Here is a 14,695-nt window from a genome sequence, read left to right as displayed (position 1 = left end):
AATCACCTGAACAAAAGCCCACTTAAAAAATAAACACTAATTCAAATCATAGTAAACAATGATTGAGCCTCTGCACATACAAGGGCATTTTGTTTGACTTTTTTCTTCTTCTTCTTCTTCTGTGCAATCAGCTTGCCTTGCCTATTATTTAAGCAATTTAAATAAGAAAATGAATACATCAAATATCTTCTTGCCCAACGATACAACAAGTAGGCCTGCAGAACATATTCAAATGTTGGTGTAAATATTTTGATTACCTCTATCACCACTTATTGAAAACTACAAAGACTACAAAAAGACAAAACTTCACTGATATTTAAAACAACACTATGTAACCTTTCTGGTGGGTGGGGATCAGTAACCTGCTTATTTCGATAAAACATCATTACTTTGCCTGCAATACTCCACAATATGTCTAAAAACATATATATCTACCATTTAATCAAGTGTTTTCAATCTTAAAAATATTATAGAGACCCAAATTCTTACACTTAGACAAAGCAATAACATCACCAGATGGCAAACTTTGGCGGAAAAATTATAAAATGCACCTTTAAAATGATGAGAGGCAAGTCATGATAAGTTTAATTTAAATGCAGAGTAATTCAAAGTGCTTTATATAACAGGAAAGGATCATAACACACACACAAATAAAAACATAAACAATGATTATAAAAATATACTCCAAAAGAGGAGAGTGCAGATAAAGCCCTTCAACAGTAACAGCTATAAATAAGATATTGTTATTATTATTTTTATTAAGAGTATAAGAGGTTTTTTTTAAGTTATCTGTTTTTATTAGTTACTTCTGTACCTACTTTGTGTTGCAACATTGGAATTTCCCCATTGTGGGACAAATAAAGGCTTATCTTGTCTTGTCTTCTCTCATATCCACAGCTAAAGTGGATATGATAGTAATAGTCATTGCAGTTCATTGAAGGTCAAGTCTCTTCAGTTTTCCTCCGTTTTGCGTTTCAGTTGTGCAGCGTGATGCCTCAGATGTACAGAGGTTCTTCATGCTGTGGTTGTTGTTGTGCAGGCTAAAGGCTGGGAATGAAACGTAAAGGTGAGGGGAAAGGAAAGGAGAGGAGGATGTGAGAACTTCCTCAAACTGTTTGCAGTTTCAGCCCGATGGACACGGTGGTCGTCACAGGCAGAAAAAGAGAAGCTGCTCTTCTGCATTTCACTGGAGAAATGACTGTTTACCTGAAAGACATTTACAGTAATCCAGACAAAGCATGATGATTGCATACTCGCATTTTACTGTGTAATTTTATGATTTTAAAACAATTTGATTTTGACGATGCACATTTTCATGGCAGATTCGGGACCAACCAGCCCCCCAAAAAACATTTAATACGTCAAGACAACTTTACTACGGTTGCATTACGTAACATTTCTAGTAGAAGGACTGCCACCTGCTTTTCTCCATGGAGATGTTATTACTTTGCTTGGAATGTTCCACAGTATGAGTCGGCGTAATCCCTCATTTATCCAGGAGTGAGCCATTGTAGAAAAAGCTTCAGTTGTAGTCATCTAGACACTGTTTTTAGAACACAGTGTGATATTAAACGGCTTTAACTCTATGTGGTGAAGCGAATCAGTTTTTCGAGGCATTTCTGAACAAATAAAAACACATGTAATTGAATATGTTTAATGCCACCCTGTGGAACATCCAGGGAAAGAAGACAGCACATTGTCTCACCTCACAGCAAGAAGGTTTCAGGATTGACATTGAGGCTGCTGGGCTGAGATTACATTTCAACTACAAATTATAACGGGAATGTGTGTTCCTAGCTCTGTAGATGAGGGGCCTTTTATATTCATGTTAAATTCTTAGAAATATTAGTCTCAGGTGTGCTCTACATCAGTGGTTCCCAACCTTTTTAAACCCTATTTTACACGAGGACATGTTGAAGACCACAACATCCTTCTCCTATCTGAGATTCTACCGTCTTTCTGCTTTATAAAGATAAAACAGAACAGTAATGGTTATAAAATAGTTTAAAGAAGCAATTAACATGCCATCCCTTCATCAAAATTCTCTCAGTTAGTGTGGACACAAATTTGAGTCCCCAAAGATTCTCAGGCTTCAAAGTAAAAGCCTGAGAATCTTTGGGGACCCAAATTTGTGCCTCGGCCCCAAGGTTGGGAATGACATCATGGCATGTCTTCTTTATGATATTCAAACTTTGTTCTGCTTTTTTTCCTATTTTCAGGGAAGCTCCTGCAACCCACCGAAACAAAGCTTACGAAGACTTATGAAGCTTTTGTCTGGGACACCCACTGTGTCCGTCAGCAGCGTTTGATCACAACCTAAAAGAGAGAAGGGGAGAGGTGTTTTCTCTTCCTCTTCCTCTGCTTTGAAACACAACCAAGAGACAGGCAAGTTCTCTGTAACACACAGCAACCACTTTTTGCTCATCACAAGAGAAAAGGATTAACATTCAGAACACAAACTGCAAACTTCAGATGAAACAGTTTATTTAAAAGAATTATTTTGCCTTTGTTACACTTCATAATTCAAAAATTAAAATAGAAAGTCATTAACAATAGAAAATAAAATCACAATTATCACAATGATGATTAAGTTAAATTTAATTTAATATATTACTATTTAAAAATGATCACGATTAAAAAAGTAAAGTACATTTGTAATTCAGTTATGTGGTGGGGTTAACTTATATTTGTTCGGTAATTAATTAACTAGTTCAAATTACAAACGTATATATATATATATATATATATATATATATATATATATATATATATATATATATATATATATATATACACACACAGTACAGACCAAAAGTTTGGACACACCTTCTCATTCAAAGAGTTTTCTTTATTTTCATGACTATGAAAATTATAGATTCACACTGAAGGCATCAAAACTATGAATTAACACGTGTAGAATGATATACTTAAAAAAGTGTGAAACAACTGAAAATATGTCTTATATTCTAGGTTCTTCAGAGTAGCCACCTTTAGCTTTGATTACTACTTCGCACATTCTTGGCATTCGCTTCAAGAGGTCGTCTCCTGAAATGCTCTTCATCAGTCTTGAAGAAGTTCCAGAGATGCTCAGCACTTGTTGGCCCTTTTGTATTTATTCTGCGGTGTGTGTCCAAACATTTGGTCTGTACTGTACATTAGGATATATTTATGCCCACCTTCTATTAATTTTAACTTTGATTAACCAAAATATATCAAAAAAACTATTGATGCTATTAATATAAAAGTGACAAATAAAAATTCACAGTTTTTTAAATCAACCCGTGACCCTTAACCCTGTCATTTCCCATCCTTTGGTTTGATGCACCTACACTTCCCTGTCTGCCCACGTCTCCTCTGTTCCTCCCAAACATTTTCGCTTGTTTCTCTCATTCTTTATCTTCTTCCTCATTCTGTCTACCTGCAGCCTCCACTGACGCACTATTGTAATCGCTTTCACCCCCTTCCGACATGTTTTGGTTCCTCTCTCCCTCGTCCATACTGGTTTGTTTTACAGTAAAGTCATTGTCGAAGGGTTGTGTACACTCTTCAGAAGTTTCCTCAAGTAAACCTTTGCCTCTAAATATCTGCTCCTTCTCTTTCTCTCCACACTCCTCCTCCAGTGCTTCATTGTGGCCTTCTTCAGGACTATATTGGCTTCTTTTATACAGACTGTCCTCATCCTCTTCTTGGCCAGAGCTTCCAGGGACGCTCTCCCCATCGGACTGGGTCAAGCGCAGCCCAGGGACAACCGCGGGCTTCTGGGAGAGGTCAAACGGCTCCTCCTGGCTGAAGTGAGAGATCAGGCTGACGGAGGAGGGCAAGCAGAATCTACCTCTCTGTCTGAACACTAGAAGAAGAAAAATCAAAGAGTTTAACAAGTATTTGGAGTAAGAAGGACTCAGCTGTAATTTGTGAGATGAATATCTAATAATCAGAATTCAGAATATTATAGGTTTAGTTAGATTGTAAGACTAGATTATATAAGTGATGATTAGCGATTCCAGGGATTTTTGTAACGATCCGATACCAAGTAATACTATCGCAACATTGATCCAATACCTGAGTTTTGTATTCAAATGCATTGAAACTCCTCACTATATATATATATTGGTTATCATTATTTTTACTCAAGCTGGAATTGATCTAAAACTAATACAAATGATAAAAAGTGTATTTAAAAAATGAATTCAAATCTTTCAGTTTGAGAATTTATACTTCTATCTTTTCAGCATCAAAATATCAATATTTTAGTACTGTTTTTCCCATCACGAATAGATTTTAGTTCAAAATGTATCCAGTGTGTTATTGATTATTTTATTATTTACATGACATTATTTGACATTAAAACTACTCCACTTCTAAACTAAACTATCTGTTGTTTTATGCAGCGCGAGCGCTTACGTCTTTCGTCCAGGCCGCGATCCATGATGCCGTGTTTGACCTTCATGTGCCTGGTCAAGTTGCCCTTCAAGGTGAACTTGCTGGGGCAGTAGAGGCATTTGAAGGGTTTGCTGTCGGAGTGGAGGTGCATGTGGCCCATCAGGTTGTGCATTCTGTTGAACTCCTTCCCACAAAGCTGCAAAAAAAACAACTGGATTACAAATGCATCACTCTGTCTTAGATAATTGGGCAGTGGACAATAACTGTAATTTGATTGAAAAAATCACCCTATCACCCATTTGTCTACCTACGTACAAAGATGTAGGCATACTGTTAATCAAGAGTTAATAAATAAAGCTTTGAAAAAAATCTAAATTTGATATAATTCAAAGTGCATTGCCATTATGGCCATGTTATACAGTACTTTTGTCTAAAATATTAATTCATTTATCTTGCAATTAAAAAGCAATGATTACATGGTATTTGTTGATTCTTCAAAATCCATTTAGTTCCATTTCCATGTTTTTTTTTTACGGCTGGTTATCAAAGTTACCCAAACAAATGAGCAATAGCAGCCATGTTTGTTTTTCTACCTCTGCCAAGAATTCTTCACAATCGCACAAACTGTCTCAGAGCGCAGAACAGTTGTAACACCCCACCACGTCACTGTGCATGAATGTGGCGGACAGTCTACACCCTCCCTGCGCTTTGATTTCCTTTTTGCCCCCTATTCCCTGACTCCTGGACGCGCACTCGGACACACGCATAACATTAACATTGGAGGAAGCCTTGCGCAGACAGGAGCTGAGCATGGAAGGGCTGCTCCTGTGCTGTCCTTCCTCTGCATTCTTTCTTATAAGGGTGGTCCTTTCCTTCAGGAGGAGAGAGGGACTGTAAACTGTCCAAGAGGACCGTGAGAAAACAGGAAGCGGCAGAGAAAGCGAGATGAAATCTATTTGCGGAGCTTGTTCTCGGGAGAGGTTGGGGTCCATTGTTAGAGAGGCGTTTGTGCGGCGATATCCTTCCTATGGACATGGAGGCTCCCACTGCCAAAAGCCTCCTTGGTATCTGGTCACTGACTCCAGCCAAGCGCCAACAGCAAGGTCAACACAGGCAGAGAAAACTTTTTATAGCCGCCGCGGAGGCTAAATATTACACGTTCGGAATGTGACTAATGAAGACGTCTGTTTTGCATTTGATCCGACGTGGACGTAAAGATTTGAGGAAAAGCTTGAATTATGTTGCAAAAACTCACAATCGTTGCCTCTTTTAATGCACTCTTCAAAATGTAAACATAACTAATGCTTAAACACAATATGGTAGGCCTACTTTTAAAAACACACATGTTTATTTTGACTTTGATTACAAGAAATTGAATTGAAGTCATTCTTGAAACTTTTATATGAATAATATCAAGGCTTTTCATTGTCTTGCACATACAAGCTTGACAACTTTAAGCCTTTAAAATGCGCTACATGTTATTGTACATTCACTGAATAGTCTGTACTGGCATCACTGGTCTCCGGGCTTCTTGGGTTGATTTTAAAATAATAGTAGTAATTATGTTTTTTGGCTGCATCACTGACAAACCTTGCACTTATAGGGTTTGATGTCGGAGTGGACGATCATGTGGGCCTTGAGCGTCTGCTTCTGCACAAAGCTCTTGAAGCACATGTGGCACTGGTAGGCGCGGACGTTTGTGTGGATCAGGACGTGGCGCTTCATGTTGGCCAGCAGAGTAAACTCACGGCCGCAGATGCGACATTTGTGCTCCTTCACCCCCTGCAGCAACACAGAGCCAGTGTTAAGTGTAAAGTGCAGGAAACCAAATGATCCATTATACATTTGCACATCATGATTTTGACATTTAAAATCATTTCTATATGCAAAATGTCTTTTATTATGTACAGCATGCTTGGATTATGCATCGAATAGATCTAATAGGTCTTAAATATCTCTTCTCTAGACAATGAAAGCTGCTTTAGAATTTTTCTTTTATAGCCACAGCTGCCCTGGGGTAGACCGACAAATGCAAGGCTGCCAATCTGCGGCGGCGGCCCCTCTAACCATTCACACACGTGCATATAGGCGTGGTGCATAAAAGCATTGATTACCTGAGATAATTTATCATATTGATTTTTAGTAATGACTTAAATTTGTCAGAATGGTGATTTGGTGATAGTGTGTGTGCGGTAAAATGTTCAAGTTAAATGGCTTGTTGTGCCATCATGTTAAAAACGAAAATATTATGAATCATAACTTGGAAAATCACATATTGGCTTATACATGGGTGCCACTTAAAGAGTCAAATGGAAATTCTGAGAGGAAATTCTGGAAGTTGTTGGAATGAAATCTCTCTGAAAGTTAAAACGACTCAAATAGGTGCCAGATTAAATGCCTGGGCTCAAGTCCAAAGTCATGTCTCATTTTCTCTAAAGACTAATAAAATACAAACCCAACAGTTGAGAACAAGGTCTGGTGCCAAAATAGTAATTGTAGTGTTTTTAGGCTTCCTCTGAATTGACTGAAAATCCAAAATGGTCACGCAAAGAAAATGTTAATGAATGCAAAACAGCCTGAATTTTTATTATTTTGCAATGTTTAAAAAATAAAACAAATAAAAAAATCATGAAATAAAATAAAATGGATTAAAGTTTGTTGAAATATTGTGTATTTTTATTCCTGTTGTTTGACTTTTATCTCTACTCCAGGATAAATTAAAATTGCTTCATCTCAAGCCTTATTGGTCGAAATATTTTAAAGGTGCACTATATCGTTTTTCTTGTGGTGGTTCAGCCATCTGCTTCTCTCCATGAAGATGTTGTTGCTTTGCCAGAAATGTTCCACAGTATTACAGTAAACATATCTCCATGGAGACAAGCCATTGACGCCTGTTTTTCAAGGTATTGTTTTAGCCGTGAAAACCTGTATTTGAATAACAACAAGATGAGGAAGTTTAATGCCCTATTGTGGCACATTCCAGGCAAAGCAATAACATCTCCACGGAGACAAGTGGCGTACCCGCCACCAGAAAAGATACATAGTGCACCTTTAAGTTAAAACAAGCGCGCTGTTTTGGATGCAAACAACCAAAATAATTAAATGCGTTCATTCTTTTTAGATAAGTGGAATAAATACTATATTATACTTACTTTATGTGTGAGTGTGTGCTGCTTTAGGTGGTGAGACTGGATAAACTCCATGCCACACTCAGTGCAGATGTACGGACGTATGTCTTTATGTTTCATCATGTGGTTCTGCAGCTGACTCGGATATTGGAATGTCTTCTGGCACTCTGAGCACCTAAAGTAAAAACAACAACGACAAAAACTATAAATACGTATATCTGTACATATGTAAAGCCATGCTGTGGAACAAGTCACAGGATTAATTGACTAAAATAAACATGTTTATTTTGTTATAGGTGTTTTATTCTCAGTTGTACTTAGTATGATCAGGCTTCCTTCTCCACAGACCTGATTCGTAAAAGGCAGATAGGAAGGTCGCCTTGCCTCGATGGAAATTGTTGTAGGATAAAGAGACTCTGATGACATAGGCCAAGATAACTAACAAAAGGTGCTTTTTTTCCCCACTAGAGATGTAGCTACTTTGTTTTATTAAAACACTGTATATTTTATTTATTCATTAACATAAATAAAGTCACTGTCAGTGACTATGACCAATTAAACAATTGGGAGCATGTTGTTTTTCATAATTATCCTTGCACAGTAATGTGTTTTTAAATAAGCATTTTCCGGACTATAAGTCGCACCAGCCACAAAATGCATAATAGAGAAGAAAAAAACATATGTAAGTTACATTGGAGTGTGAAAATAACAAATAATATCACATATAAGTCTAAGTATAAGTATAAGTATAAGTCGCACCCCGGCCAAAACTATGAAAAAAAATGCGAGTCCGGAAAATACGGTAATTAAGTTCCCAATTCCCCCAAATTAACACATTTGTTTTGATTGTTCAGAGACAGAGGGTGTGTTTCAGTCTCGTACCTGTAGAGTGTGGGGCCGCGGTGGACGGTCAGGTGCCTCTTGAGCTGTGCCAGCGTGGGGAAGTCCAGGCCACACTCCACACACACGTTCTCCTGGCCCTTCTCGTGCTTCAGCTCATGGGCTCGCAGCTCACTGGGATAAGCAAAGCCCCGAGCACAAACATTGCAACTACACAAGGAAAGTAGATACAAGGGGTTTAATATTTTAGCTTTTTGTTATTTTACTGTACATGATTTGGGTCCTATCAGCAAACTGAGTGTACAAATGCTTTATCACCTGTTCTATACTCCTGTCCATTATTCTAAAAGGTCCACTGTGTAACACCTGGTTGTCTCCATGGAGATGTTTTTGCTTTGCTTGGAATATTCCAGATCTTTTACTCAGGTGACTTTAAAAACATATATTCTTACTGTGAGTGGGCTTGCCTCTCCACACACCTGTTACTTGCTCTGGTGGCATCGCCCATTGAGTCATACTATAGGCTAGAGTAGACAGTACGTGGGTGCTGTTGCTGTGGCAATTGTGGCGGCCATCTTGCAAGAGTGGAGAAAGAGCAAAATTCGAATAAAAAATAAAAAAAAATATTTGTGGTCCAAATGAAGCAGAAAATACTCAGCTAAACTATGTTTTTGCAACTACTAAGATAAGATAAGCCTTTATTTGTCACATGATGGGGAACTTTGAGAAAAAGAGAGGGAAACTAGCTGCTTATTTCAGAATTTATTATCAAACATATGGGTTTTTTATAGATATTTCTACATTAGTTTGGTAGAACATGATCATTGGAAAAAGTGCAAAAGTAAGTGCAAGTGTTTTTATTATAAGATTCTGATTTAAAAGTGCAGATCCCTATTAATGTGTCCTTTAGTAGAATTTTCCAACACATGGAGCTGGAACTGGACATTAGTTACTATAGGTTACCATGGTGATGATCTCTCTAGCCTCCATAGAAAAGTGTCATGACAAACTATGAAACATTCCAAGCAATGCGAAAAAATCTCCATGGAGACAGGCTAGTGACTGACTCTCTATGAAAGACGTCAAGGTCAAGTGCACATTTAAATTTGTTTGTTTGGAAATCTACTTTTTGACAATCTCCTTTTTGTACACTGTCTCCAAATAAATGCGAAAATACCATATCAGAAAGGTTACATGTTGCACCTTTGTAGAATCAATCAATCAATCAATCAATCAATCAATGTATCCTTAATGGAACCACTGACAGGACTATTGATGATTTAAAACAAAATATTTGATCTCTTAAATGATAAAAACTTGAAAATGTCACCTATAAACAGGGCGTTGAAACCCACATACCTGTACGGCTTGACGTCGCTGTGCTGCATCATGTGCCTCTTGAGATGGCTGGTCTGGGTGAAGGCTTTGTGGCACACTTTGCACTTGTGCGGCCTCATGCCCTGGTGGGTGAGCAGGTGCGTGTGCAGGTGACTCAGCTGCTTGAACAACTTCCCGCAAAGATGGCACCCGTGAGGCTTGATCCCATTGTGCCCCAAAATGTGTGTCACCAGATTGTACTTGGAGGTGTAGGACTTCTCGCACATGCGGCACTTCCATCGCTTCTGGTCCCCTCCCACGTCCACGTAATAACTCTCATCTACATGGACGTTGATGGTCAGCTTCTCTGGATTCGTAGCGGCCGGGACATGGCGAGAAGGTGCCAGGTCTTTACTTTTGGGCGAAGGGTGGGTGTTTCCCCTCTGAAAGAACGCACTAGGGGAGAGGTGCATGAACGTCCCGGGAATGAAGTACGGGTAAGAGAGGAGATTGTGCTGAAGTGGGGGCAGGTATTGAGGACGGAAGAGGTACGGAGACGAAGGCCACACTGGAGTTGGACTTACAGGTTCTTGCTTGACTTGTATCGTCCCACCTGCTTGTTTATGATGTCTGTTTAGTTCTATCATCCCGGATTTCGGAGATACCGGGCCAACCGGAATCCAGTCCTTTGACCCAGCCCATATCTTGTCAATTTTCTCTTCCTCCTCATCTTCTTGGGGATCTGTTTTGAAATGTTTGCGTGTCTGTGTTCCCTCCATTTGAGAAAGCCCGAGGATGGGAAAGAAAGCAGGAGGTTTGTAGACGCCATATGCATTGCCTCTATTGGGTGCAACACTTGGGTAGCTACTTTGGAACTTAGGGGCTTTGATGTACAGAGGAGGGGGGCTTAGGTAGAAGCTGTGCTCTGCAGTTGGTTTTAGATCATTTCTGTGTCGAGGGCTGCTCACCAGTGAGAAATGTGCCGAGTTTAGTTCCATGTTCAGTCTGAAAGAATAAAAAATATTTAATATTTATAATGAATATTGATTACACTACTTTTTGTGCAAAACCACAGCATCATTTTTATAACATGTGCTGTGCAAATCAATTGCTGATACAGGGGCTCAAGAGAAAAAAGCGTTTGTGGTTTGAGCCGGTCCCAGACTGTAGTGCCTTGTATCCTTGAGCAAGACACATCAGCCACTATTGGTGTGAGGACGCTGTACTGATTTTGATACCATGATGATAACAACAGTAAAGAGCAATCTTTCTTTAGATAATAGACTGTAATGCTCTAAGTCTTTTCTTAATGTTAACATGTGGTCTAAAACCACTTCTGATAAATCTCAAAATCATGCTAAATTGTTCAGGAAAGGTCAGATTTGGTCCTCTTTACTTGATTTTAATTTTTTTTTAAATATCCATACATCTCATGAGTATCTACTACCGGTAGTTTTAATTCTAGTTTAGGTATCAATTAGTATCTAATTTTTGATACTTTTGTCAACCCTAACCAGGGGAGCTTCATCTGTAACTTACCACCATTGAGAGTGGAGTGAATGTATAATGACTATAATCCACCCCTTTGTTTTCAAGCTTGTAATGAGCGACACAAATGTAAAGCTTGATTATTACTAATTAGAAAGACATAATTGTTGAAAATTCAGCAATCTAACATTGGAGCGCTGAGTAAATACTTTGGTTTGGAGCGATCTTTGGTCAGTTTTGCAAATGTTGTTTCGTGCATTCTTCTAACTTCCCTCTCTCAAGCCAAGCACATTTCAGCCAACAAGATCCACTCCTGCGCAAGTCCCTGGTCCTACCTCTGCTCGGCTTCTATTTACGGCATGAGCCCTGTCAGTGGAGATTGTCGTGACATCGCCCACACCTCTCAGCTCGAACACTTTTCACTTCTGCCTTTCTCTCCTGTGTCTCCAGCTCCTGAAATTAGGATGTCCTGACGCACTTTTCGCTTCTCCATCATCACTGCCTCTGCCCTGTACTATTAATCGTAATTACATCAAAATAAATAATGAAAACACAAAGGCTGTAATTATTTAACAGAATTTTCTAGCATTGTAGTTTCAGAAATGGTGATGTAAAATGTGAACTGTGAACTTAATGATCTGAATAGGCTTTAGAGCAGACAAATTAAAGATGGGGAACTGTCCAACTTCTGCATCAAGTTTAATTTAGTCACGTTTTTATTCATAACTGTTCTTAGAAATGGCATTCAAACATAACTTCTACATTTTTGCAATACAGTTATAGAAAGCGTTTCACAGATAAGGCTGATTTAATAGGAAATGACTATAGTTTATGTAAATAGCTCTGATTGAAAGCCTCTCTTGTTTATATTCATACAATTTAGATTGAAAGCTATAAAATCAAAATAGTCCTCAGTCAATACTAAGGGGGAAAAAGGATATTTTTTTGGCTCATTGCCTAGCTCAAGTTTAGATTGAGTTATCTGTTTTTGCATGCCTTGTGTGTTTTATCAAACTGCACTTTGCATGCAGCATGTTTGAGCCTCTGTTGTTGTTTTAAATGTGTTATAAATGTTGACTACAAGTTATAGAAACGGCATTAAGTGTTTCTGACATTTGAAAACACGTATTATGCTAATTCACTTAATAAAACATTACAGATATTATAAATCGTATAACAAAAAACAATACAACAATACAAGTTACAATTTTTAAATAGACACAAAAACTACTTTTGAGAAACTTTATTGTATGTTATTATTCATTTTGTTTCTATGCTTTCATAAATTTATCATCGTACTTTTTACTAAATTCAAGACGTAATTCATTTTCAAAAAGCTAGAGGTTGTTGAATATTGATCGTGCAGCACACAATGAACTTCTGTAAAGACAAATAATGTTGTATAGACAATGCTTTAAGAAAGAGCATAACTTTGCAAACTTTAGACATTATGCATCACAAACACAAAGTATTTTTATCTCCTCACTGCAGCCTGCCACTCTCCCATACTTTGCCCGGTCATGCATGCCAAACAGTCCATTATAGTGAAGCTCCTCCTTGTGTGGCTGTGTGCGCTCACCTCTTCAGACAGCAGCAGCAGCAGCAGCAGCAGCAGCAGCAGCAGTAGTTCCAGTTGTAGCCTCAGAGCGGGGATGCAGAGATGGACCGGCCGTACCTGCTCTTCTCTGGCTGCTGCTTGCACCTCGCTTCTCCTGACAATGAGCTGCCCGTCCACAGACAGCATTTGAAGTGACTTAAGAAAGAGAACAGGAACAATCACTTTGTTCTCATTTTTCAGATGAGTACCTTCGGAGAGAAGGAAGGAAGGGAGGGGAGAGGAAGTCAACAAGCCTAGTGCCTTCCTGCAGAAAAATAAGGAAACACTAGATAGACATCTGACTTCTCGATGAAATAGACATTCAAACTTCTTTTTGGGTAGAGAATGCACAGCTCGAGCTGATGTTGCACAAGAAAACAATGCATCTTGTTTTATCAGCTGTGAGTGTTTGTCCAATAAACTTTCATCCTTTTATCACACACCCATTTATGGAAGTGCTCTTGATATGCTATGTACAATAGTATTTTATTTGGAAACAAGATGTCAAGAGTATCTTTGGAACAAGGTGCATGAAATAATTCAATGTTGTTGTTGTTGTTGTTGTTGTTGTTGTTGTTGTTGTTGTTGTTGTTGTTGTTGTTGTTAATTGCGGCAAAATACTCAATAATACTTTTTTCTATATTTAGTCATTTATACATTTCCACCCAAACCTACGATCCATTAGCATTCTTAGCAAAGGATGTTATTGTACATAAACTATGATATGCATTAAGTGCTTTATAAATACTTGCTACTAAAAGCTGACTAATTACCAATTACCACAATCGATATGTGGGCCCGAAACTAGTGTTACAGAAAATTCTTCTATAAATTTAAATTTCTCACCTTTGCTGTCAGACTGATAAAAGTTGCAATCTTCCCATCCAGGTAACAACAGAAAAAGATGAAATATGTTCTTACAGCCACCAGGAGGCAAGAGTGACCCATCATAAAAACTGTTATCAACTCAACAAGACGTTTACTTGAAGTACTAACACAACCTCTTCCACTACTTATGAATTATATAAACTGTGTTACACTTGACTTTGTCAGGACCCAGAATCCACACATGGATGTGTTACTTCAGTCTCTATAAAAAAAAAAATACAGAGATATCTGCAATATCTATCTTTGCAGGCAAACATTTACTCTGTAAGGGTTATCAAGATTATTCAATTAATTGATCATGAATATTTAGGTCAAAATATAATCAGGAGAACTGAAAATAATAATCATGTGCTGCCCATTGGTTGAGTGGTTAAGGCGGCAGCACATGTTTCACCAAAATTTCCCCATGTGTAGACATTAAAGGATTATCCTCCCTGCTCTCATCCTCATTTCACGCTAACTCTGTCCTGTCTACTGGAGCCACTACAAACTAACTGTAATTTTACAATCATTTGAAATAAATACAAACGATTCATAGATGTACTAAAAAATCAGATGCATTTATTTGATGTTTTTTTCTGGATTCCAGGATTTTCTGGCCCGTAGGCTTTTTAGAGAGGATACTGTGAAATGGGAATGAAATTTGGGAAGGGCATGCTGCAAATTGTCAGGGCTGGATTCAAACTCATGACACTGCAGTCTGTTCACATGCAGCGCACATGTGCTCCTCTTGACCCCTGCACAATGCTCAAGTTGAACTTGTAGTATAAGTTAGATATAACAATTTGATTGTAGTAGAAGTTATGCATTATGCCTTAAAGTTGTACCTTCTTAACTTATTTTAATTATATTGACGTGCTGGTGAGATAATGAGTGAGGATCTGTGGTAATTGAGCTCATTTGATTGAAATCGTGTTATTGTCCTCTTTTGGCTGTGCTGCGTCATTAGCAATGTTAATTAGCTCATAAAGTATATTAACCTCAGACCTGAACACTGTGTACCAATCCATGTTACGAATTAGAGGTTTAATAACAGGGAGTGAGTGAGAGCATGAGT

General features: G+C 38.2%; 1 protein-coding gene across 1 annotated transcript; it reads right to left on the bottom strand.

Annotated features, from left to right (window-relative positions):
- Positions 1-2,863: 2,863 nt before the first annotated feature.
- znf366 (zinc finger protein 366) lies at positions 2,864-12,924 on the bottom strand. Its single transcript, XM_072433474.1, has 7 exons — positions 12,733-12,924; positions 9,708-10,670; positions 8,391-8,558; positions 7,533-7,683; positions 5,971-6,162; positions 4,402-4,576; positions 2,864-3,847 (listed from the first exon to the last, which is right to left on the bottom strand). Exons 2-7 carry the CDS (start codon positions 10,661-10,663, stop codon positions 3,387-3,389), a joined length of 2,103 nt encoding a protein of 700 aa, XP_072289575.1. The 5' UTR covers positions 10,664-10,670; positions 12,733-12,924; the 3' UTR covers positions 2,864-3,386.
- Positions 12,925-14,695: the final 1,771 nt, after the last annotated feature.

Source organism: Eucyclogobius newberryi, unplaced genomic scaffold (genome assembly GCF_026437365.1).
Source record: "Eucyclogobius newberryi isolate DKJ021-1_F unplaced genomic scaffold, fEucNew1.0.hap1 SCAF_6, whole genome shotgun sequence".
Classification (NCBI taxonomy): Eukaryota; Metazoa; Chordata; class Actinopteri; order Gobiiformes; family Gobiidae; genus Eucyclogobius; species Eucyclogobius newberryi.
The sequence above is the reverse complement of the archived record's forward strand: the minus strand, read 5'-3'. Positions and strand labels throughout refer to the sequence as shown.

Excerpts from the sequence above, each read along its gene's own strand:
- znf366 (XM_072433474.1), bottom strand. The coding sequence starts at position 10,663 with ATGGAACTAAACTCGGCACATTTCTCACTGGTGAGCAGCCCTCGACAC. Across the intron at positions 7,684-8,390 it reads CGCGGCCCCACACTCTACAG|GTGCTCAGAGTGCCAGAAGA; the intron begins GTACGAGACTGA and ends TTTTTACTTTAG. Across the intron at positions 6,163-7,532 it reads AGCACACACTCACACATAAA|GGGGTGAAGGAGCACAAATG; the intron begins GTAAGTATAATA and ends GTGTTGCTGCAG.